Below are 25,158 nucleotides of genomic sequence, written 5' to 3'. Positions count from 1 at the left end.
GCTTAGTCTACCCAATTCATACCAGTCAGGATGTAAAACTTAAACCTTCTGTTGCTCTACCACTGTCTTATCAAAAACAGCACCATGAGATGTTCAAATATCATAATAAAAGTTCACTGTTCCCAGAAAAAAAGCACTAGGATAGACTGCATACCTTGCTGGGCAATTCCTTAACTTTTTCAGTAAGTTGTACATAAAACTGAAAACTTGAATACCTTCCTACATACCCTTGGGATTTTTTTGCCCTGTAACACAGCTGCTGGCAACCGTTCATCCTTGCATTATTTATCAAGCTTCCCTGATTCTTTTCTGGAAGAAATGACAAATCACTTTCATCTCCTTCAGGATGCACAGAGGTCACTTCTTCAAGTAGCAGAGCAGGAGAAAGTCTGTTCAATTCTGAGAATCATAGGATGGCCTCAGTTGGAAGGAAACCTTAAAGATCATCTGGCTCCCAATCCTTCAACCAGATTGCTCAAAGTCCCATCCAACCTGGCCCTGAACAATTTTAGGGATGGGGAATCCACAGTTTTCCTGGGCAACCTGTTCCAGTGTCACACCACCCACAAAGTGAATAATTTCATCCTAATATCTATTCTAAATCCACACCCTTTCACTTTAAACCCTTGTCCTACAACTATGAGCCCTCATAAAAAGTCCCTCTGCAGCTTTCCTGTAGGCCCCCTTTGTGCAGTGGAAGGTGTTCTAAGGTCCTTCCAAAGCCTCCTCTTCTCCAAGCTAAGCAACCTCAGCTCTCCCACCCTGTGTTCATAGGAGACATGCTCCAGCCCCCTGATCTCCTCTGTGATCCTTCTCTGGCCTCCCTCCAGCAGGTCCACGTTATTCTCATGCTGGGGGCCCCAGAGCTGGATGCAGTGCTGCAGTGGGGTCTCACAAAAGTGAAATGGCCCTGTGCTTTAGTTTTTTCCCAATACTATCAAGGTGTCCACAGAAGCCAAAGTGACTTAGTACCAACCATGAAGTAGAAAAATAATCAGCCTATAGTATATTGAAGGAACACTTGAGAAGGTAGTAGCTTTTTCTGACTAAGGTGAAGAATAAAGAAACAGCTTAGGCATGAGACACAGCAAATTCACAGAAAATATTTTCAGGACTTTAATTCTAGATTATGCTTTTCCTCACATTATAACAGACAATTGAGTATTTTGATGTCCCAACTATCACAATCTAGAACCCTTTTTCACGTATGGCACTAAGTTGCACACTAGTAGAATAGTTTCAGTGAACTACAGGCTAACTAAAAGCTTCTCTGCCAGAAGCATTTTGAGAACTCAGCCTGATAAAATTTGATCAGTCCCTGATGCCACAGCACATAGAATCACAGTTTTCAGAAGGAAAGTAGGTACTAGCAGGTTCAGAAAGGAAGACTGAGATGGGAGGTGTCCAGTCACATCACCTAGATCTATGTGCTGGAATCAAGTGGTGCATCTCCTTCAGGTCTCTGCATATTCTTCAACTGCTCTTGAGCTACTCAGACCTGGAGCTATTAAGATAGTAAAGACAGTGAAGAAGAAAGCAGACTTAGGAAAACTGTGCAGATACTTCAAAAGGTAGCTCCTCTTTTTCAATTTTCACAGAATGATCTTGTTTTTCTGAAGTATTAGGGTACAGTAAATTTGATACAAAACAATTATATTGTATCTTTCACTTTACAGTCTTTCTTTTGCCAGGATTCAAAATTTCCTCCTCAAAGGAAAAAGTTACTGACTAAAGCTAAGCTCAAGGCAGAATGTCTCCTTTTTGACATCCATTCCTTGTTTGGTATGTGCCAAATCTAGAGATTCCTCCAGTCCACTTTAAAAAAAAAAAAAAAAGAGAATGCAATACTTCATGTCTAAATGGCAAATATTTTTTCAGTGATGACATTAGAAGTATTATCCTAAAACAAATTAGTCTTAAATTGGTTTGCAGAGAAACAAATCTGCTAGAAACTCACCTAAGCAAATAGAAGTGTATATTTTATGGATATGTACTGTAATAATATATTTGTTACTTGGAAATAAAAACAAACACCATTTGCATAATTGAACTGTTTACATATGTTAATGAAAATATATCAGTATCTCCTCCTGGCTTTTATATGGCAGCCAGCATACATCTTAGGTCTAATACATCACATTTTATACCATCTATTGTTTAAACTGTTTTGACATTTAAAATAATCCATATTAGCATGTGGAATAAAAGAATCCTTGAGTACACTTCACAGTATTTTAAAGAGGTCAAAATTATTAACATCTACCAGAAAGAAACAATGCAGAACTGATCACTCTATAGATTCTGAAAACATGAGACACTAGCCTCACCGTTCTAGAAAACATCTCTACTGGAAGCTAAAGGATTAGACTGACGTGGATTTCCCAAGCTACATCTGTCATAACAAGTTTAAAAAAGCAACCAGCCCACTGAGCAAGAACTGGCACATTGGGAAATGGCTTAAATAGCACTGAGCCCTCAACTAGCAGTTCCATGCTTATTACATATTTGAGTAGACTCAAATCAAGAACCTATTTCCTGCCACCTTCACATTTGACTTTAAGATTAAAAAAAAGAAAGAAAAAGAAAAAAAGTAAACCATGTATTGAGAATTCCTCAGTATACCAGAGATTTCAGGGGATTAGTGCTATGGACACTAAAAAGATAGGAGCACAGAGCCTGTAGTACTCTTCCAAATCTGATTCACAAAGATGAAAAAGGGAGCCCACAAGGGCACTCCTTCTGGCCAAGTCTCAGAGTCTTCCCTCATAGAATATCATACTTAGGGCTTTTCCACTCTTCTGATTGCAATTTCCACCATTTTTAAAAGATTTTACTGCTTGTGTGCCTAATGCTCCTTATGCAAACACATCTACTCATTCAAGTCACTAGCAGTGTCTAAAAGTATGACCTAGGACATCAACAACTAAAACTTTAACACTTGAAGGGACCATATATTTTATTATATGTTAAGCTGCAGTTGTTTTCAGCACTTTTTTAAAAACAGACTAAAGAAAAGCAACTGCTTGAACCCTCAAAATTCTCCAGTGAAAGAACTCAAATTTGATTTGGGAGATAAGAAACAGTGCCTACACCCTCTAGAGATAACCCAGAGAAAACCAACATTATGATCTGTCCTCATTTCATGGAACCTACATAAAAGCTAGGAAACCAGCTGAAAAAAAAAAAAAAAGAGCAGGTCTTTTCATCCTACAGCAAGGTTGCTGAAGGTTGCTGGATTCCTCTACAAGTTTCCTGCAGTTGCTGCAATACCTGTGAATCCCATGACTGGTTTGGGTCAGAGAGCATCTTAAAGCTCATCTAGTTCCAGCCCACCCACCACAGGCAGGGACACCTTGCATAGACCAGGCCACTGAAAGCCCACCCAGCCTGGCCTTGAACCTGCCAGCTGCCACAGCTTCTCCAGGCAACTCTGAGCTGCAGGGGCTTTAAGCAGAGATATCTCAGCAGACAATAAATTTGTTACAGCCAAAGTGACTCCTTTGACTCCTTACCAGATCCTACACAACCTATGAGATATTTAGAATAGAATAATTCAGCTGGGAGCGACCTACAATAATCATCTAAACCAGCCGCCCACCAAGTCACAGCTGACTAAATATTTGGTAAATATATGGTAATTACTTGACCAAAGACTATAGATACACAAACCCAGTAAGTCCCAAGTACAGAACACAAAACTTCTTTCCTTCAGTCAGTTTCCCTTTCCCAAGAGCACTTGACTCAAAGACAATTTTTTTTAAAAAAGCCATCAGAAAAACAAACAAAAAACCCAAAGAAAATCCTCAACAACAACAGAAAACTAAAATCAAAACAACAAACAAAAACCAACAAAACAAGGAAACAAAAAATAAAAACAAAAAAAACCCCAACACACAAAAAATCCAAACAAAAAAGCCAAAACCCCATCAAAAAGCCAAGCATTCCAGTAGAGCAAGCAATCTCTGCTTCTGCCCTGGGACTGCAGTTCTCAGATCACACTCCTGAGCACCTGTGCCTTGCCAGCCAGCTGCATCTGTCCCTGGATGCCATGGGGGCAGATGGGCTGAGGAGGCAGATTGACTCAGGAATGAAAGCCTGGCAGCAATGCTGCACCAGGGCTGTAGGAATGTATGAGCAGGAAGCAGCATTTTAAAGACTAACCAGAGAGCTTCCAGGATGAACATGGCTCTCACAGCACATCCCTGTCAGATGACACAGGTTGTTATCTAGGTCTCTGCACATGCCTGTGGCTGCCCTGTGAGCAGACACTCAGCTCAACCCCATGGCCAGACACTCAGGGCTGCTGCAGCATCTCTGATGTGGCACAGGGGTTTTGGATGAGCAGCCACATGACAGCCTCACAGCAGCCACAGACCCACTGCTGATGAGATGTTCTTCAAGACAGATCCCGCTACTGGTACTTTTACTTTTTTAGTTTTCTACTAGCAGGCATAGAGAAAGGAACATCATTAGAAAAACTCTCTTTTTTTACGATTTTTGAGCAACTTCATTCAAGCTCGGTGCAATGGAGCCATTAATTGAGTCACATTAAGATAACTTAACTTGAAGCAAGCACTCTATGGCTCCAATTAAACAAGTCCAATCACTTAAGAAAACCTCAGTTGCTATGAACACCAAGGTAAAGATTCTGTTGCTCTACCTCAAAACTCCATAAAAAGCATTAACCCTACGCACCAAAAAAGCAGGAAAAAAAAATTTAAAAAAATCATAAATTATATTATTTAATATCCTATGTTCAAGGACAGTACTCATTGTGGGAAAAAAAAGTGAAATTGCATTCACAGAAATCTATTTTCTTCACTAGCCTACATTTGCATGTAGACTTTACAGACCAAAACAGGGCTATGTTACATGATTCATTTTTATATTTCATGTACAGAAACAAAATTACACAGAACATGCATATCCAAAATGTCATAGCAAGAAATAAATGAAATAGAAGAGAACCCAATCTCTGAAACCTACGACAACTGAAAACATACAAGTTGTTTTGGTGAAGAAATCTTACTTTCACCACTCCTTTCAATGAAAGGAACAAGCAAAGGCAATGTACATGTTCTGCACAACTGAGTAAGTGCCATCCTGGGAAAACACTAAGTCCAAGAGGATTGCTCAAGGCAAATCAGAACAAAACTCTATGCAAAACGTGAAAAATCCATCTATTTAATAAAGTTAACTATTAGACTTCATGCCGTTGTATTAATGAAATTCCCACTAGCTGAATTTTTTGTTTAATAAAATGAAATAAAAATACGTTTTTAAAAAATGAAACACAGGCATCTACAATGTGGTTTTCCATGCCCTGACATCCCAAAGCATGTCATCTGCCTAAAAGACTGGTGACTGGAAGATGAAACACAGTTAAGTATCATTAAATTCTATTATTAGCTTTTTAGCAAGGCTAATTACAAGACTGCCAACCCAAAATATCATGGAGATTGCTCTGACGTAATCATCTAGCACCCAGGAAATGAATGGAAACTACCAATCCATCTTGCTTTCACATAACAGGAAAAAGAAATGCTCAACATGAATATCTGACATAATCTTTATAACTTCCTGAGGCAAACAAAAGAAATAGAATTAAAAGCAAGACAAACATCACACACTAACATCAGAGAAAGATCACCAGAAAAAAACCCAGCAAGATTCCCTTTTTTGAATCTCAATAGTATTTAGGGGTTTAAAAGAACAAACAGGTAAAAGTGGTCAAATAACTGATGCTCAAATCAAAAGAATTCAACAAAGCCAAAATGCTACACAACATGTTTTGCCAAATGAAGAGATTTAATCCCTTGGGAGACAAAAAAAATTAAAAAGAGAACCAAGTCTCAATACTAAGGCTAATACTAACCATAAGGTTTTATATTTGATACCATCTGAGATTTCATGATGCTACAAAAGCAGATATTGTGTCTGGGATTACCATAGCCTTACTCCTATCACCATACTCCTATTTTGTTACATTTTCCTGAAACAGAATTATTGCGATAAAAAAATAATTGCCATCTCAAAAGGCCTCTTCTTAATGCATTATTTTATTATTCTAATGCTTACAGTTGATTAAAATCAACTCTTTACGAGGGCTTTCAGTATGTGTAACTGTGCCTGCACCTGGTAAGTCTATATATAATCCATCCCCGATAGTCAAATGCTCCCCTCTAGGTCTTTCCTCCTCAGTATGGTGAGGGATCACTGAATGATGCTAATGCCCTCGTTATCTGACAACACAGAGTACCTTCCAACAGCTTGAAAGGAATCTCACTGCTTTTCCAAAAAAGCTTTCTCTGAGCTGTTTCCCGAAAAAAGATCCCCACAGAAAATCGATTAAATAAATCATTTTTTAGCCACACCTGTTTAAAACTGATTGATAGAAGATCATGTTCAATTAGAGACACAGGTTACGTTTGCACACACATCAGTCACTGTGACATATGGAGACAACTAAATCAAGTAAAACTGCTCCCTGCTCCTTGCACGTACCACTTGACTTTTAGAAAACAAAACTGACAGAGGGATTTTCTAATTAGTACCGGATGACACATCAGTAAGTGGTTGCTAAAAACCGGGTTTTCCTCAGGTTGCCCATCTATCTGCAAGAGATGCGCGTTTCGAAAAAGAAAAGATAATTTTTTACCAAAAGGAGTCGCAAGGGGCTGGAAATACAGGCACTGGCAGTTACATAAACCGGAGCTAAAAATAAACTTGAGAGGCGCGGTGGGCACGGTGGGGCAGGGGCTGGGGGCGGCAGCGCTGCCCGCCGGGGACCGGGGCCGGGCCGCAGTCCCGGCAGCGCGGAGGGTCCCCGCCCGCCGGGCCCGGCCCGCAGCCGCCCGCCGGCGGCACCGCTCCGGCCGGGACCCGCGGCCCGCCCCGGCCCGGCCCGGTCCAGCCCAACAAGTCAGCGGAGTGCGGGAACGGGCGGCCCCTGCTTACCACCAACACGGGCACGCCTGCGGTCAGCGAGTAGAGGAGCACCGGCGGCACGGCGCTGCGGTCCTCCGGGCCCGGGTAGGGCTTGCGGTACGCGCCCTCGTAGCAGAAGAAGCCCTGCACGTTGACGGTGAAGGTGTCCGTGTACTCGAAGTAATAAGCCAGCATCACGGTCCCTGCCATGATCACCATCTGGAAGTAAAGCATGCTGGTGAGCGGAGAGGGCACTCGCATGTACGTGGGCTCCGGCGGCCGCGGCAGCCCCTCTCCCCGGCGGCGCGCTCCGCCCGCTCCCCGGCGGCATCCACCGCGGGCGGGGGCGGCTCAGCGGCGCCCAGGAGCGCGGTCAGCCCGGCGGGAGCGCGGCCCGGGCAGAGCAGGACAGCGGGGCAGGGCAGCGGGGGCCCAGCCCGCCGCTCCGGCAGCGGCTCCAGCGCGGGCACCGGCTCGTGCGGCGGGCGGGCGGAGCGTGGCGGCGGCAGGGGTGGGGTGGCCCGGCCCCGCCCCGCCCCGCCCCGCCCCGCCCCGCCCCGCCCCGCCCCGAGAGCCACGGCCGCGCCGGACCGGGCGAGGAAGGGAATTGCTCGGGCCCCGGACGGCTCCCACGGCACAGCCCGGATTACTAAGGGAGCCTTCTGCTCTTTCTCCCCCGCCTCCTGCGGGGATGGGGCCATCGCGGTCCCTCTCTGCGCCGACACGCGCACACACCTGTACGACGGGCGTGCACAGGGCCGGGCAGCTCCTGCAGGTGCACGCCCTCCCGGCCCGGCCCGGCCCGGCCCGTCCCCTCACGGAACCGGCGGGAAGCGGCCCCGGCACTGCCAACAGCCACAGCTCAAACGGGCCCGGGCACGCACACTGATCGCCACTATTGGCCGGAGTGGGAAAGATCTCAACATGGAATCACAGAAGCAGAGCATCAGTTAGGTTGGAAAGGACTTCTAAGATCATTGAATCCAACCGATGGTCTAACACCACCAGGTCAACTAGACCATGGCACTAACTCCCACATCCAGCCTTTCCTTAAACACCTCCATGTATTCTTGTGTGATCCTGTGATTTAACAAGAAAATCATTCTTCATTTTTGCTCTATGGCTTGCCAGGCAGTTTTACGGCAGCAGTTTTGGAGATACATTGTAGTTACATGTTAACAAAAGAGTCCATAATAAAGTTTAAAATTGGATCCTTAACATACCCCCAACCCAATAAGTTTAATGTATTTATTTATATTAAAAAACTTGTTAACACATAGCATTTATCCTGAGCATATCTGCTTGTGTGGGTGATCAGATATGTGAAATACATTTGACTTATACAATCAGCTCTGGCTCATTTCTGGCCACAGTAGAAGTTCCCTACAGTCCCACAACTACCCACCCTGAGCCCCCAGTCCTTCCAAAACTGGGAATTGAAGTAGTCTTTTGTATATGGATAGCTATGAAAACAATTAACACTTAAAGGTTTTATTTAACAGCTATAAAGAAAATTGGTAGCTGGCCTTGAATCTATCCTCACTCAAGTAACATCCTAGAGTAAGAGAAGAGTCTGCACCAGTGCTGAGAGAAGGCATACACATAGGAACACAAAGAGTTCTATTTAAAAATACATATACAGCGATACACACAAGAATAGACAGCTGTGCCCAAGGCTTGTACAGAATCACGCATGTGTAGGCTCTAGTCTGGATCCCCAGAGCCAGCAGATAAAACAGCTACTTAAAGGTATACACCCCACCCCAAATGTTACAGGGGTGAAAACCACTCTTAATGGACACTTCAGCCATAGAGTCCACTTATCTTACATAGTAAAGGTGGTAAAAAATAACACATGAGATTAGATCATCCTGGTTTATAATGAGTAATCATCCTTCTAGTGCTGTACTTTGGCTTTAACTGTTCATTTTCCTCCCTTTCTTGAGAATTTTTTCAATATTCAGTGATGGTAGTCTCCGTGCATTTATTTTTAATCAGCCCTTGAAGAACACACTCGTCATGTCTGGATTCCACATCCAGTCTATTTTTATGTGCTTTTAACACACTCTCCAGAAGAAACTAAATCACGTAATTCGCACTGCACTCACCAGACTTAGCTGGATAGCTCCCTACCTTTGTGAAAAATCTGTAGTGAGACATGAGACATCTTGTGGTGAATTCTGCCTAGCACAAATTCTATTTTCCCCGTTTCTTTAGCACAGTGTAATACACATTACCATACACATAGAAATCGTAATCCCAGAAATTGCATAAAGACATCCTCATTGTTAGGATGTATGGCCTGATCCAAAGACAAAAGTCAACAGCTGGACTGCAATGAGCACAAGACTCAGCTCTTCAGTTCTGTTTGAGTGCATGTCCCATAGAAATGCTGGTGGCATATATCTTTCAAATATTTCCATGGAGGAAAATCAATCTTTTTCCAGAAACCAGCTGATAAAATAGTCCTGCATTTTGCTATCACAAACCAACTTCTGTTTATAAATGTAACAATGTACCACAGTTAGCTGATCCAGTATAAGCAGAGATAGCTTTTTATTACAATGAACAGGATGTTTATTGTCTGCACAGTTGAATATGCAAGCATATATTAAATCAAACATATAGAAGCATAAAAACACAGTCCCCAGTGACTAATGCAACCAACTACATATATTCTGCAACCACAGTGATATGCACAACAGAAGAATGGCAGAGAAAAGCCCAGAACCCACAATTCATGTTTCAGAAGGCTATTCATACATTAAATTGTCAGCTGAAACTCAGGTAACTGACAGACTTGTTTGGAAATTAACTTCCTTGGGAATAGTGCCACTGATTTCAGAGCAAGAGTTCCCCTGATGTTCGTCATAGGTTTATCTTGTTCTTTTCATTTGCTACCTAATTTTAAGTGAATTTTCAGCTCAGGAGACACAATGTAGAGCAGAGCAGACCAAGAGAACCCTTAGACATGCTAGTTTGCAATATTTTGAAATCATGACCTTTATTACAAAGAGGTGTTTCCAATTCCAAACCAAATACACTAACCTTTCATGTGTTTACAATCACCACTGCTTATTGTATTTTCTAGTTATAAAACATTGCTCTGACAAATGGTATTAAAGAAACAGAGCCAATGCAACAAAGCCTTCTCAATTGGAAGGAAAATAAGAATTTATATCAAATCATCCCACTATTTTTATCTTTCCAGTTTACCTCTTTCATGCTTTATCAGAGTGTCAGCCGCTTGAAGCCTCATGACTTTCACTGTTAGATCTCCACACTTCTACACTGAAGCACTAACCCAGCCCTTTCTGAGAGGCATATTGCATCTGTGTTGATGGCACAGCAGTAGGGAAAAGACAGAATGAACAAAAAAAATCTCTACAGATAGTTTTAAGAGATAACTAAAAGGACATTTTAATTGATACAGTAAATTGTTTAATGATATGCTGTGATCGAAGTCCTAAAACCCAGGACATTTACTGCTTAAATTTATGCTTGTAGGACCATGATAATGCAAGATAAAAAAATTTCCTAGCAGCTGGATCAGCATCATCCCAGAATCAGAAATGGGGGCTCACCCAGAACACTTCCAGTATGATTCAAACAAGTTAGGCACCAAATTTAAGTTTTTCCTATGGTCTTAGCATACAGTTTACAGAGACAACTCCATTAGGTGACTAAGCTTTACTACATTAGGGCAGTGTGAATCATCTTCTGAAAATGTCATTCATTACATCCTAAGAAATACCAGCCTCTTATGATACCACTTGTAAGAGTAATGACACCAGCTTTGATGACTAGCTTAGACTAGCACCCTTCTTTTAAAGAGCTGTAGTGAGATGTCATCAATTCTACTCTTAACTTTTACTGACACATAGATAAACTAGCTCCAAAATAGGAATTATACTTTCCAAGACTCAAATGGGAGAAAATGGTCAAATTAGTAGCAGCATAAGCATTACTATTGTATTTATATTGCAGTATTATGTAGAGTATTTTTCATAGAAGACAACATTTTGCCCAGTAAGCTTGGGTACCTCATATGATGCAGTGCAAGTAATATGAGAGAGTGAGCAGATGGAGATGAAACAAATGAGGAGGAGGACAAGGCAGCAATGAAATGATTGAGTTTGATATAATGAGCAGCAGTCACGGCACATTAGTTGCCTAGTCAGTATTTACATCAGTAATATAATTAATCTTCTAAAAACTGCTTTCTGTGTTCAAATTAAGAAGTGTAGTTCTTCATAGGTTATAACAGAATCTTAGGATACCAGTGGGACACCATGTACCTAAGGCCTATACATTCTCAGAATTAAAGCCTGTGTTAGCATATCTACCACTATTTATAATAAAAAAAAAAAAACCACAGACACAATTTTGTCAGTGTGAAATGAAATAAATCTTGAAAGCTCAAATAATAATTGTTTAATCTTTCCTAAGATAAATTTAGGAAAAAGCCTACCACTCAGAAAATTACTACCACAGCTACAAATTTATTTTCATTGATAGACACATTTTTGGTAACTGCAATGCTATACAAACTGACTGTAAACTTGGCAATCTTTGGCATAATTGGCTCAATAAAAATCATATGACTAGCCTCAGAATATGTAAATAAGCTACCTCATCTCATTCACCCAGAATTCTTGTAATTTCTTGTAATGAAAAAAGCCACCTCCAGAGGTAATTAATGATCCCTCGAAAGGTCAACATAGCAGATTACTGCACAGTATTTGACATAGCACTAGCCTATTCATGGTGCAGTATTCAAGTGGGGGAAAAAGAAAAATCACACAGACCTACCCTGTGTAGGACACTGTATGTATTAGTACAGCTGGTTTTGTACATAAACTAAAATTAATTCAGACATTTGAACAGTGCCTGAGGGTTCTGCAGACCAGTTCAAAAACTCTCTTTACATATTACTGAATTAATTTCACTCATTTGAATATGACAGTTTTCTGCACTGTAGTTTGCCTTCTTCTTTGTACATTTTTATTATAAATAGTCAGACTAATTAAGATAATTTATTGACTAAGGATTCTGTACTGCCATTAAAGGGATACACTCAAAGTAAATGTTTGCCCACTCCTCAAGACTCTATGTTGTCAGTATAAAGCTCTCATCAAGTTGAAAATCCAAAAGTGTGAAGGAAGGAAATGGTGATCTCATCAAGACCTTTTTGGGGTACCTTATGCTCTCACCCCCAGTTTAACTGCCTATAGAAAATGGACCCTAGAAGTCCCCAGTGTTTTTACAGATACTATAGAGACATTGCTCAAGGGTCTATGAACGACAGCTAAAGTTAGCAGAGAAATGGAGATGAACTTCTGTTTTAACTGAAGGAGACCTTGTTCCTTTGCAGGAAAATTTGTGCGATGAATCAGTGCTTGTCTACTCACAGGCTGGCTGTTTTAGTGGCCAGCATTGCTGGTCTATACCTGGATGAACCCACCCTCTCATTTTTAAGTTCCACACTTTAACAGAATTATGACTAATTTTTAGATTTGCATTCATGCTGTCATTATCTTTTGCTAATTCCAGGACCGGAGAATAAAATATTTTGCGATACTAAGGAGGGGAGCTGTAAAACCACCCAAAAGTGTGTACAGAAATTAGACTGTCACTTTGGCATGAGACTCTGCATGGAACTGTGAGGTTTTCCTTCCATGTCTGATGATTCCCCAGTGGCAGTTACAGAGTAAAACTTGCAGAGTTCCCTCTTTCCTTACCCCAGGTTGCCCCTAGCAGTTGTATCCTGGACAGGGAAGGTATACAAGTCTTCACCTTCAAGCACAAAGCTGGACGTAAGATTAAATTAACCCACTTATTGGCTTTCTTTCAGAAGGGAAGGACAAATGGACTAATATAATAAATTATGCACCAAAGTCACAGAATGTTTTCCAGCTCTGGCTGTAGTTTAATGTATGCAGCTCATGCTGGCAGGGGTTCCACACTTCCTCTGTAACTGTTTCTGCTGGATAAGCTCACACACATTTGTGCCGTAGAAGAATTTATGCTCTTACAAATTATACCAGACATTTCTCATTAGCATTACACCTGAAATCCCATTCCTGAGTTGGACATTATCCGTTACTTCATAAAATTACAATCAAAAGCATAGAAAGAGCAAGTTCAGGATATATAGGCAGCAGTTCAATGGAGAAAAGCAAAAAAAACCCCAAGCCCACGGAATTTACCAAACAGAATTACAAACAGTATCCATTGCTACCAGGTAATTGTTGAAGAAAACTAGATATAGTGCTAATTATTTTCTTAGATTACTTTGAAAAATTTAAATATTAAAAATTCTTAAGTCCAGTTCATCATACTCATCAGACCTGCTCTTTGAACCTTCATGTATCCCTCCACATTCATGATCCTTGGAGATACAAGAAATGTGTATCATGCATTTCATTTGACACCAAGCCATTCACAAGACATTCATGCTACATTCATGTTTTCACACATGTCCCTCTGAAAAATGCCCTTTCTTTTGTAGCTTGCTCATGAGGATGCAGCAAAGCCAGAAAACTCAAGAAAGCGGAAAACCTGAGTGACAAAAGTCAGCTACAAAGACACAAAGCATTTGTAAGCCTGGGATTCTGCCATGAATGACACCATCACCAGGCCACTGAGGATACACCTCACAGGAATTTCCTGCACTGGTTTGTTTCCTAAACCCAGACTTTTCATACTCCCTGCAGGGCAGACACCTCTGCACTTTAAGAAACTCCCACCTTCTGCAGATATCCCCTCTACACTGTCCTTTTGGCTCAAGGCTAAGCTCAGAGCAGGACTAAAAAGACAAGCATTTTTAAGGCATAGGCATGCTTACACTGAAAGTTGTGTGTTTCTCCAAATGACTGGATTCCTAAAAACAATTCCTGCAGGAAGCATTCGTTTCCATCAATCATTATTCAGATACTTTCCTCCTATCAAGGTGTTTCTGTCTTTGGAGATATATTCAAAACTTCATTTAAAAGGCTCTGAGGAACCTTACCAAAAAGTGAGGTCAGCCCTGCTCTGAACCTAAAATTTTCTCTGGTTCTGGGAATTACATTTGATTTACTCCAACCCAGCAATTTGCTGTCTTTAATCTTAATTGTTACAATCTGTTCTAATGGTGATTCACAGAAATTATTTCAATTCACTTGATTATTGTAATTCATATCTAAGAATAAAATCATATTTCCTCTAAATTGCTTAATTGATACAAATTTGAAGCTGCCCATCCACTTACGTAAAGTGGTAGCAAGAAAGATATCTCTTAATTTTCCACTTTCTAAAGAGACAGTATTCTGTGTGTATATATTTATATATTTATATGTATGTATGTGCTCCAGTAAGGTGCTACATAATACCTGCTACAGAAATGGTTCTTAAAAAAATAATCTAAGAGATTATGCCTTTGACCTAATTATAATTTCTCAACATAATTACCTTCCAGGCAAAAACTGTACTGTCAAGCATTAGCAAAAGACTCATGAAGGCAGCAAGGAAGTAACTAAAGCAACTAAAAGTCACTTCTGAGAGAAGGCAACAGCCTTTGCAGCTTTCAGAAGTGAAGCCTGAACTGAAAGTAACAGTTGGAAAACTAAAGAGACGTAATAATAATAATAAAATAATAAGTTAAACCAGCTTTTGAAGATTCTTTGTGGTAAATTAGCACTGTGAATTATTAATAGCCAAAGCTTTCAGGCCCTGCTAAATTAACTCACATAAGATTGCTCTCCTCATTTAAAAATATTCTGTTTAACAAATTGTTAGGCTAAAGGATAAGAAAATTATTAGATTAGAATATGTCTACCACTGATATAACAGGGAACAGTGTCAAATTATTATGTAACAAAATATATGCTTGCTTGGTTAATACACAACTCTTTACTTTTATCACTGCTGCTGAAAATCCTTCCTCATTCAGTGTCTTATTCATCCAGCTGGCCAGCTTAACTACAGACAACTGACTGGACTAAAAGAAAGAAGTGGCAAGTGATATGTGGGAAAAATTATTAGAACAAGAAAGGTGGAGAGCAAGGGATTTGTGCAAGGGTACATTTGCAAAATTGGCAAGAACATCAGAAGCTGAAATTACAGGTTTCTTGTGGGAAAATGCAATAAGTGGGGAATTCTGGAGGCTACTGCCAGAGCAAAAGGATTAAAAGGTAGCAGCTCAACAGCTCATGCAGGCAGCTGATGACCAATGTGGCAGCAGGACAGTGTGAGGAGGGTTTGAGTCTGCACAGGCCTGGCAGGTGATAGAGGGGGAAGAAGGCTGAATCACTGGGACAGAACCAAGGAACAAGAAATGTCTTCAGGATTTATTTGGGGCAAAGATTAAACAATATCTACCAGAACTAAAATTCATATATCATTTCTGTTGACTGCCTAATGACTTCTTTTATGCCCTTAAAGCATCATGCAGTTTTTACACTTTTCATAGTGCCAGAAACATATAAGGCTCATTTCCTTTGAAATGAGGAAGTGACTGCGATGTGGTAAAGCTGTAAATGTGGTACAACTAGCTCTGAAAGAGAAAAGCATTAAAATATTATTAGTGTTTGGTCTTTCTCCCCCCTCCTATAGGAATTCTGCTGATTTAGAGAAATTAAAACCAGTAGAATACCTGAGAACAGAACATAAGGTCTGCAGAAACCTATTTTCCCTAAGCTGGCACAAAAATTAACCTTTGGGAAATTGAGTGGACAGTTGCTAAAAAGATACAACTACCTTAGGACGCATAATTTTTATGGCTTTAAAATTTTCTTCATATAGCAATGCCAATACCTAACATGCTGAATGCTGCTTCTACAGTGACTAGACAGCAGCCAAATTGGACTTAAGCAAATTATTTAGCTTATTAGGCATCCTAATGTCCAGTATTTAACTCCATTAGAGCAATTAAAATTTCAGCTAGCAAAAACAAGAAAAGAAAAACAAACCCATAGAAATTAGAAAAATGTCAGATTTTTCCTAGCTGACCTTGACATTAATTACTCAGCCCAAGTCAACAGTAAGCTTAGGGAAAGCCAGGTATGTTGTATTATATACAACTTTAAACAATGCATATCATCCAGGCAGGTTTTAATCATGCGCTCTCTAATTTATATCTCAATTTACAATAACATTGCAACTAGCAGCTGCAGAAATAAGGATAATGTAAATAGGGATGTAGAGCAGATTTTATCATATAATCTACCCCAAAGATAGAAAAAATCTTGGATAGAGATCTTCTCATTGCTGTTGAGACACAGCAATTTAATTCTGCACCAGTAACTGAATCTCACTAGTTTCATGCAATGAATAGATACTTCTACACGATCTTTTCATTTCAGTTTTCAAGAAAAATACTAGCAGTGCGGATGTTTTAAAGCACTGTGGAGTAATAAAGCTTTTAAACTAATTGGGGTAGTTATGCTCTACAAGTTCTTAGAAAAGACTTCCACTGTTTATCCCACTATCCCTAAGCATACTAAAAATAGCCCCCAGAGAGAGGAAAGTTCAACTACATGTTCATGTCCTACAGGTTCACAAATCACTGTGCCCTCCCTTCTAGGAGAGCCAGCAGGAAAGGTGAACCACAGTGCACCCACTGGGTACCGGGGATTTTCTTCTCCCTGCATTTCTCACAGTCAGGGCTGAAAAGTCATTGCATTACAGAGAAGAGCAAAAAGCTTGGGAACCTGTTCAGGCTTTGAGACAATTCCAGAAAAAAATCATTCATGAATTAGTTTCCATCAGAGCATAGCTGACTTGGATCCTACTGTCCTTGACACTTTCTCTTCTTGCCTTTTTGCGCTTTGATCTATTTCTTATAAATAAAAGAGGCACTGTGAAAAGCAGGGGAGATGGTACCTGCTTCTTATTCTTACCCTAGCAGGGGAGGATGAGCAGAGAGGGGGAGGTGGCTCTTCCTGCACCGCCTGGGGTGACCAACACAGCTCTTGCACACAGAACATTTCAGACTTCTGGGTCTCTGTTATACAAGTCTTAAACAGCCTGCTAAGGTGCAAATGCTTACTAAGGTGTTATGTTACTTACGAGAGCTAAGCTCAGAAATTGATTGGGAAGACCACAAATAAAGAACATTTATAGAATTACTGTGCTTTATCCATTTCAAAGCAGCAGAAGCTATCCAATGCCTGCCTTGTCAGTAGAAGACATTGAAAACTTTCATTAGCACCGTTAGTGCTTTCCATTAGCATCAGCTTGGTCTCTCTGAGTTGCATTGCTCTCAGTGAATGATTAATGTTGAAATCCTCTTCTCTTTGAATGTTTATCATCCTGTTAGATATGGCTGGAAGTTTAATTTCTCAGGGCATTGTCAAATAAAATGTGTTGCAGTTCTTGAAAGTTAAATACTACACAGATAACCAGAGCGTCCCGTTTCTAGCAGCAGGCTATTCCTTTCTAGCGTTGACAGGACAGATCTGTATTATAGCACATATATTTTTCATTGTAAAGACTTTCTAAAATGAATAATAGAAATTAGCAACTGAAAAGAATTGTGAAGGAATTGCTTCCATGAAAGGTAATTTCAATCCAAAAGTCCCTTAGAGCACCAACACAGTAAATGTAGGCTTATCAATAGATGGCAATAAGTTTCAGAAAGATTAGAATCTGTGTTGGTAAACTTGACTATGCTCACAAAAGAAAAGAAAAATCTACTTGAATGGGAAACTCTGACACAGTTTCCTTCCATGCTCCTTGACAGACAATTGATACACCAAATTCAGCAAGATTTTAAAACGATCGGCGATTTTTTTTTTCCTGTTTGTGGAATGGCATTAAGAGGATAATCAGTCACAAGAATTATCTTGTAAGATGATCTCTAAAACATCCTGGACAAATGTAATGACAAAGACTGCCTAAGCAATTCACATCCTAGTTCAAAACTCATCATGACATCATCAGAGTTTTTGATCCCCTAATGCCATTAGATGTGATGACACAGAGGCCATGAGTCTTGCTGTTGTCTCAGTGTGACATCGCACAAGCAAGAAAATCCAGTGGATCTGCAGTGATTTGTGTCACAATGGATCACAAACATCACTTGAAAACAGTGAACATAAATTGCCAAGTTACAAAACTTGCTGAAATTATGTGACAGAAATAATGCCAGACAATGAAGTAATTTTCTATCCACACAGAAATAACTTCCAGAAACCTTGAACACCTTAATTCAAAAGGCAAAAAGGCTCCATGACTCTATTGAGGATGAGAATTTCTCCAGGAAAGGTCATTTAAGTCATAATGTTTACACCATAAAAAACTTCTGCTTGACATGTTGCTATATTCTCCCTCAATTTATGACATTCCCCACTCTCCATTTATCAGAAAACTCTAAATGTATCACAGAAGAATCTGTGCATCCCACAGGAACCAAAGCACTTACCAGTATGAGGTTAGGAGATGGGTACCAAGATGCAGAGTCTAGGAATTAGATTCACGGGGAAATCTTAAAACATTTCAAGTTTTACTTTACAAGTTTTACTTACTCTCAAGTTTTACTTCTCAAGTGGTGCTTGTCTAACACTAAGCACCACTGAAATCCCTAGAACAGCTGATGGCCTGAAAGGCAGGGATAACAATGTCTAATTGCCTCTGCAGAAAGGCCCAAGAGGGTGTTCAGGACAATGCATGAGTCTGTGGCTGAGCAGAAAATTGAATGCAAATGCCCCACTCTCACTCAGCCTAAGAGATGTTTATCTGAAGAGGCTCCACTTTTAGCTGCAGTCCACAGAATCCAACGATACCAGTGTGCACATGCAAGTCAGGTAAGACTGCTGAAAATGCAGCTTAATCATTTCCCTCAGGCTCCCTCAAACCAAGTCAGCTGGCCACCTGAGAAGAACCATCAGTATTTTTCTTTATAACTAGCATGCACTAAAGGATAAGAAAAATTTTGCTGGAATTTTTTGTGGGATCCAAATGTTTTGGATATAGAAATGGCTTAAAATAAACAGGAACAAAACCTCTGCCAATATAAATAAGCACAACTATTCTAAACTGAGTTACCCTGTAGAACCTGGGTATGGAGAGTTACATTCTCCTTCATAGCAATATTTTATTGGACTACACAAGATATGCAACTCTCAAATGTAAAGTGGTTTAAGAACAAAAATAATTGCAGACTTAGAGAGTATTATTAGGATTTAATCACCAAAATTATGGGTCCAGGTCAGAGGTACTTCACTTCCCTGTATTCTGGCACTTCAGAACATCACAATCACTTAAAATTTAATTGCAGGCATAGGGACTCCATTCCCTCTCATGAAAGAATATTATAGGGACAGGAATTTTGTTCCCAGCTGCCACAAGTGATTGCTAGCAGAGAGCACCCCCTAAACATATTGATAATTGCTGAGAGTGTTTTATTAAAAAATACACCCAAGAACTTAGCAATGTATCTACTATATTTACCTACCTCAGCTAATATGGAGCATGGCAGCATCACGTGGCTTCTCTGAGGCTGACACCTGCTGCACGAAATCATGTTCACCTGGGAAGGAAAGACAGGATATTGTGTCCATCTGTCAGAAGCTGGCCTTGTTTATAATAATGTGCTGAAAAGGCCTGTGTAAAACACAGGTTTGTACCAAAATAAGGAGTGGTGAGCATTACATCAGGAAAGAGGACTATTCATGTGCACTTCTTTATTCCAGTTTGAAAGATCTTCAAGTTAGTTTAGATTTTGCTAGTTTTTTACATAGATTACAGCCATTCTTGTTCCAAATAATGGTGTCTATAGTAAGATTTATACTTAAAAGGTTAGTAATTATATGCTGCATACATCAACAAAATAAATCCTTTATCTCTTTCTGGCAGAGCTTTTCTAATTCTATTGACTTCAAAGAAACTTAAGCATGTTCCCAAGGTACAAACAAGAGGACTTAGGTAAAGAGGCATTAATTGAAGCTTCAAGGTTTTCAAAATTTAAATTTTAATCTATCAGTTTTTTACCTGATAGATTATCAGGTTTTATGCTTTTTCAGAAGCATAGGAACACAGAACTAAAAAGAAATGCCAAGCGTTGAAGTTGTGTTGCACAGCCTCAGTCAGTGGATCTTTGGTTCTTAAGGATCCACAGAATCCTTATTCTCAGCACTGCACCTACAAAAACTTTCCTATTCCCTTGCAAGAAAATTAGGATCTGTTGTTAAACTTAAAACTAAAAAAAACCCAATAACTGCCTGAAAGAAAAACCTTCACTGCTAATCTCTGCTATAGGAAAAAGTACTGTGGATGTAATGTAATGATACTAGGAAACAGCCCACAACTGATATAGTAAATTGACTAAAATCTCTGGAGAAGTTTGAATCTTCAAGAATTAAAAAACTTCTAAATGCTGGGTAGTCCCTCTAGATTGCTCTCTTCTTCCTTAAATACACCCTGTATAACCAATATAACCACTATTTCTCTGATTATTTAATTTTTAAAAGTCTGCTTTAAAAGCTTCCCTCTAGGCTCTTCCTAAAAGATAGTGAAATAGTCCATTAGCTCTCTTCTGTTTTTCCCAGCTGTTCACCTCACTATTCTTCATTTATGTCTCACTATTCACCCATTTTTATGCTCTCTCCTTCTGATGTCCCTGTGTTCTCCCTCCAGTTAATCTTTAATCTTTCCACATATTCCCTTTCCCTCATTCCATTTCTTGCACGTAGCACATTTTTCAGCAACTTGCATCTCCTTCTCTCTCTTCCATGGCCTCCCAAATTCATCTTTGATTCCTTTTCTTTCTCTGATGCTTTAGTAAACTGCAGCTGACTCTTTCTCCCTCTCATGCCCTGCCTGTGCATGTGCATATTTCACACAGGGCTTAGGGCTCAGCAGTCCAGGAGTCAGCTGGCTAAATAGAATAGAAAGCAGATGCTTCCAAGCAATATCAAAAAACCAAAATGCTCTGTGTGTACAGCTTGGCTCCCAGCAATGCACTGACCATCTCTGATGCTCTGCTCCCCTCATGAAGGTGGCTTGGAGGAGCCTGACATTGTGCATCCCTCCTCTCACGAGGGAGTCAGTAGCAATGTGAAGCAGAGCGATTGCTCAATTCTGTGAGACTTAGGCAGGTCTCACTGTGAGCTGGAAGAGCTGGAAGAATTTTAGCTGTGACCCTGTCATTCTGGGCATTTTTAGCCCTGTCTATGGTGCTATAAAACACAGCTGCAATTATCTGCATTCAGCTTGTGTTTATCCAAATAATGAAAAAAAAAGGGCTTCATAAGTAAGCAAATATGGCATACATTCTTGAAATTTCTCTCAGATTGTTAGAGGCTGAACTTATTTATCAAGTAAATAGAAAATGCTGGTCTACTGTTGATCAATTCACTTTTAAGAATCCAGGGCCAAACTCTGCTGTTCATATTCCTTTCAAATCCTCTCTCAGGCAGGAGTCCCAGAGACTCCTTGACACTCCATTTTACAGTTACATAATACAACCATTAACATTGCACATGGAGATGTGCATGCACAGCTACTGCACATTGGGACTATAGGCTCAGTTCATTAAAGAGACACCAACTTAACAGTTATTTATTATTTATTAAGTGCTAACAATACACTGAAGAAAAAGGAACAAGCTCTGAGAATTAAGGACCAATATGTGTCAGCTCTTCAGCCATTAGCTCAAGAATAAAAAGGGGCTAAGATCCATCTTCTCCAGAATAGCACCAAAGTGTTCTTGTTAATGTTGTGGAAGTACTGCAGATGTGTGTTGGCCAGTGTCAAAAGCTCTCAGTGCACTCAAATGGGGATGAGCTCTAGAGCCTGAGATGTATCCCAGATTTTTTTTCCATAGCATTGAGATAGGCACTGGTCAGAGCCTGGAACACCCTTTACACAGGATAAACACACACAATACATGCAATTGCCTTTCCAGAGGTTGCTGCAGTGAGTTTGGAGAGAGATGAGTGAGCCTGAATGAGACATCAAGAAGCCATCTGTGAGAGCATAGCTGAAACATTACAAGCATCCCTATAAATATCTCTTGATAAGGAACTAGGCCTGTTTTAGTGCTATGAAGTCTTTTTCTGTAAGTAGTTACTAGGCAGCCTAGGAAACATTTTCTCTGGCAGTACCCTGCTGTATGCACTAGGCAGCCTGTCTCCCTCGAGCTGCTGTTCTGGGGGCATGCCTAACAACAACCTACAGGATCCCTCTCCAGACAAGCCTACCCCTGGCACACATCATCACCCATCTGCCTCGCTGCCAGGCTAGAGCATCATATTCCCAGCTCTGCTGCTTTGGGAACAGACAGCAAGCACACACCTCCAGGAGGAGCTCTGGACAAGAGCATTTGGCTGAGCAGCAGCAGCTCTGAACAACAGCAGCATGGGAGCCAAGGGTGAGCTTCACACTTGGCAGCTGTAGGCTGAACATCCTCACTTAGTACAGTTGATGCAAACCTGCTCTCAGTGTTTCTGATGCCATTTGGATCAAAACTCACTCAATTTATACCTCTCCTCAACATGAGACAACTGCACTAGTGTTTCTCGGGCAGGGCTTTCATAGAACCATAGAATCATTAAGTTTGGAAGAGATCTTTAAGACATCAAGTCCAACCATCAACCTGGCACTATGACTGGAAGCCCTAAACAACCAGCTCTCAGCTCCTGTAAGGGAAGTGGGAATTGGGCAGCAAGACCAGGGCCCCAACAGCAGAATATTTTTACAAAAAGTAGTCACTGCTCTGAGTAGGATCTGGGAATCAATTCTATGGGCAATTTCTAGGCATATCTACTGACTCAGGTACTTCAGATGCACAAGGAGATATCCTCTTAGAATGTTCTGGGAAACTTTGAACAACTTTCAATGCAAAAAGATGCCTAGATTTTAATCACTTCCAATTTACTAGGAAACAGAGGAGGATGTACATGTGGTCATTGTTTGAATATGACTTCAAGAGATTTATTTAATACTGCATCTCACAGCCAGAAAAATTGACTCAAATATCCTTCATTTTGAAATGGAGTTTCCTGCCCAGATGATAATCAACACATTGAAACACATAAATTGTTCTGGGCATAGTGGGAGCTACCTGGGGAAGCCTTCAGGACAGTTCCTTCAGGACACTACCCTCCAAGATAGTTCCTGTACTAATTAGTCAACCATTTAGCTGTGAAGGTGGCTAAGAACTCACCCAACCACTTCATCTCATGTCAGCTCATTGTTTAAATTGTCCACGATTTTGTCTCTGCAGCTGGCTGGATTGAGAGGTGCTGCAGCAGCCAGTGGTGGCAGATTGGTGAGCACAAAGGCACAGCCCTGACACCCAGCTACACAAGAATTAGATTGCTGTGCACACCTGAGGAGTTTCAGACTTACTACTTACATGTCATGCCTATTGCTCCTGCTGAGTGTCATTGGGGTGAGAAAAAAATTTAAAGTTAATTTTTACAGTAATTGATACTCTACTTATTAAAACTGCTGTTAGTGAAGATCTTCCTTTTGATTTTCATCTGTGTTCCAGCTACCACTCAGTTCCATGCATATGCACAGGGACAGGTGCTTTTTCAAACACTGCTCAGGCTTTCACAGACAACAAGTGTTCATTTTTATATCAGAAAGAAATCTTACATGATCTAAAGCTGACAGAAATCAGCCTTAGCTGATTTTTTAGCTTTGCTAAGGCTGAAAAAAATGATCAGAGAAAACTACTACAACAACATGAACCATTTTCATGGTGGAAATACTGAAATGTATATTCAGAACAATCTTTGGAAGAACAGAATTCATCAAGTTATTCCACATATTCACACTTTGATTTCTCTTTCTCCAAGAGGATTTCTCTTACATTTTAAGCTTGGTGCTGCAGTAACTAAAAGTCTCTTTTTTCTGACATGCATATTAGTTTTGATCCCGGGGTGTAAGGACAGAGGACAGACAGAGCAGTGGGAAGCTAACTCTGTGAACAGCAAAGGCATTCTTTGAATAACTGACAGAACAGAGATGAGTCTGGTATGTAATGTAACCTGAATATCAAACCAAACTACGGAATATCAAAGAACTCATCTGCAGATAGGACTGATAAAACAGACAATTTTGTACACTAATATCTATAATGTAAAACGCTAGGGAGTTTGTTCTCAGCCAAATATGTGACATTTCCAAATTGCTTTTCTCTTACAAAAAATACTGTAAAATGAAAACGTAAGAATGATGATCCCTTCAAGCTTTAGATCTGCCAGAGAAACACGAGAGGCATTTCTCTCCAATAGGAAAGAGAGCTTTTCTCTATATAAATAACAGGAAAAAGAAACAGAAGAAACACAGCACATACTGATGGTAAAGATGCTGGGGGAGAATTAGTATTTAAGATAACTTGGATGAAGATCATACAGATAGAATCAGCATTTAATGTATTTTCAGAAGTTAAGTGTGAAACCAATGATATACAAAATGTGCAAGAATAGGTTGCTGTCAGCTGAGAGACACATGAGAGAGAACAGTTGCAAATCACCCTGATTAGAGCAGGGAATGACACACTTGGCTGCTTTTGCTACCTGAAAATTCATGAGTGCCACTAACTGGTGAACCTTAGTAATGAACTCATATGGTCTTTCCCTCTGAAGCCCAGGGCATTTACTGTCTTTGCCACTTACTTGAAATAACCTTCCACCTCACAAGTGTATTAATACACAGGCAACAAGGTCCCTGTAACATCTGTCAGGCTGTCAGTGATTGCTAACACACAGCAACATCTATGTCAAGGATAAATGAAATATGGGGGAAAATGTCACCAGCAGATTGGAAGTAGTGCAATATATACCAACAGAGTATTTTCCCCAGTGACTTCCACATATGTTGCACAAATGTTTTGTTTCTTCATTCTTTGCTGACCTTCTGATGGGTGTATCATTTGTGATAATACTGAGAGCTATACTGTGCTCTCCTCTCTTGAAATTAAATCAAATTAGTTTTTAAAAAACCATAAAACAGTTGTAACAGCATAGAGTGACAATCTTATTACCATGAAAGGTGAAAGCTAGGAACTAGAGAAACTGTATCCCTCTCTTTCTTAGATCACTCATTATCAGAAGATTAACATGAGAAGGACCTGGAAGCCTGTCAAACACCAAATCAAAAGCTCCCACAGGAGTTCAGACAGTAAAAAGTGTTATCAGCAAGAAGAGCATTCATGGGATTATGTTTGTAGCGATAGGATTAAGTTTTGCCCAACAAGCTGCAGTATCAGAAATAACAAGGTCATTTTTCTGTTAAGAT

At 40.3% G+C, this 25,158-nt stretch overlaps 1 protein-coding gene and 1 long non-coding RNA gene across 3 annotated transcripts in view; one reads left to right on the top strand and one right to left on the bottom strand.

Moving 5' to 3' along the window:
• PLPPR5 (phospholipid phosphatase related 5) overlaps positions 1-7,425 on the bottom strand; it is a 45,544-nt gene extending 38,119 nt beyond the window's left edge. Inside the window, exon 1 of one of the 2 annotated variants that reach the window (XM_071436190.1) lies at positions 6,958-7,425. In XM_071436190.1, the coding sequence (XP_071292291.1) occupies positions 6,958-7,188 (231 nt within the window). In that variant the 5' untranslated portion in view covers positions 7,189-7,425. The remainder of the gene's footprint in view (positions 1-6,957) is intronic. The other variant, XM_071436189.1, reaches the window with a different exon arrangement.
• On the top strand, positions 7,041-14,576 carry LOC139594295 (uncharacterized). The gene is made up of 2 exons (XR_011680573.1): positions 7,041-7,165; positions 13,439-14,576. It is a non-coding gene; the product is annotated as an uncharacterized lncRNA (long non-coding RNA).
• Positions 14,577-25,158: the final 10,582 nt, after the last annotated feature.

Source organism: Agelaius tricolor, unplaced genomic scaffold, assembly GCF_023055355.1.
Source record: "Agelaius tricolor isolate 1412-34295 unplaced genomic scaffold, bAgeTri1.0.p SCAF_11, whole genome shotgun sequence".
NCBI classification, from domain to species: Eukaryota; Metazoa; Chordata; class Aves; order Passeriformes; family Icteridae; genus Agelaius; species Agelaius tricolor.
Note: the sequence above shows the minus strand (reverse complement) of the source record. Positions and strands in the feature narration are given on the sequence as shown.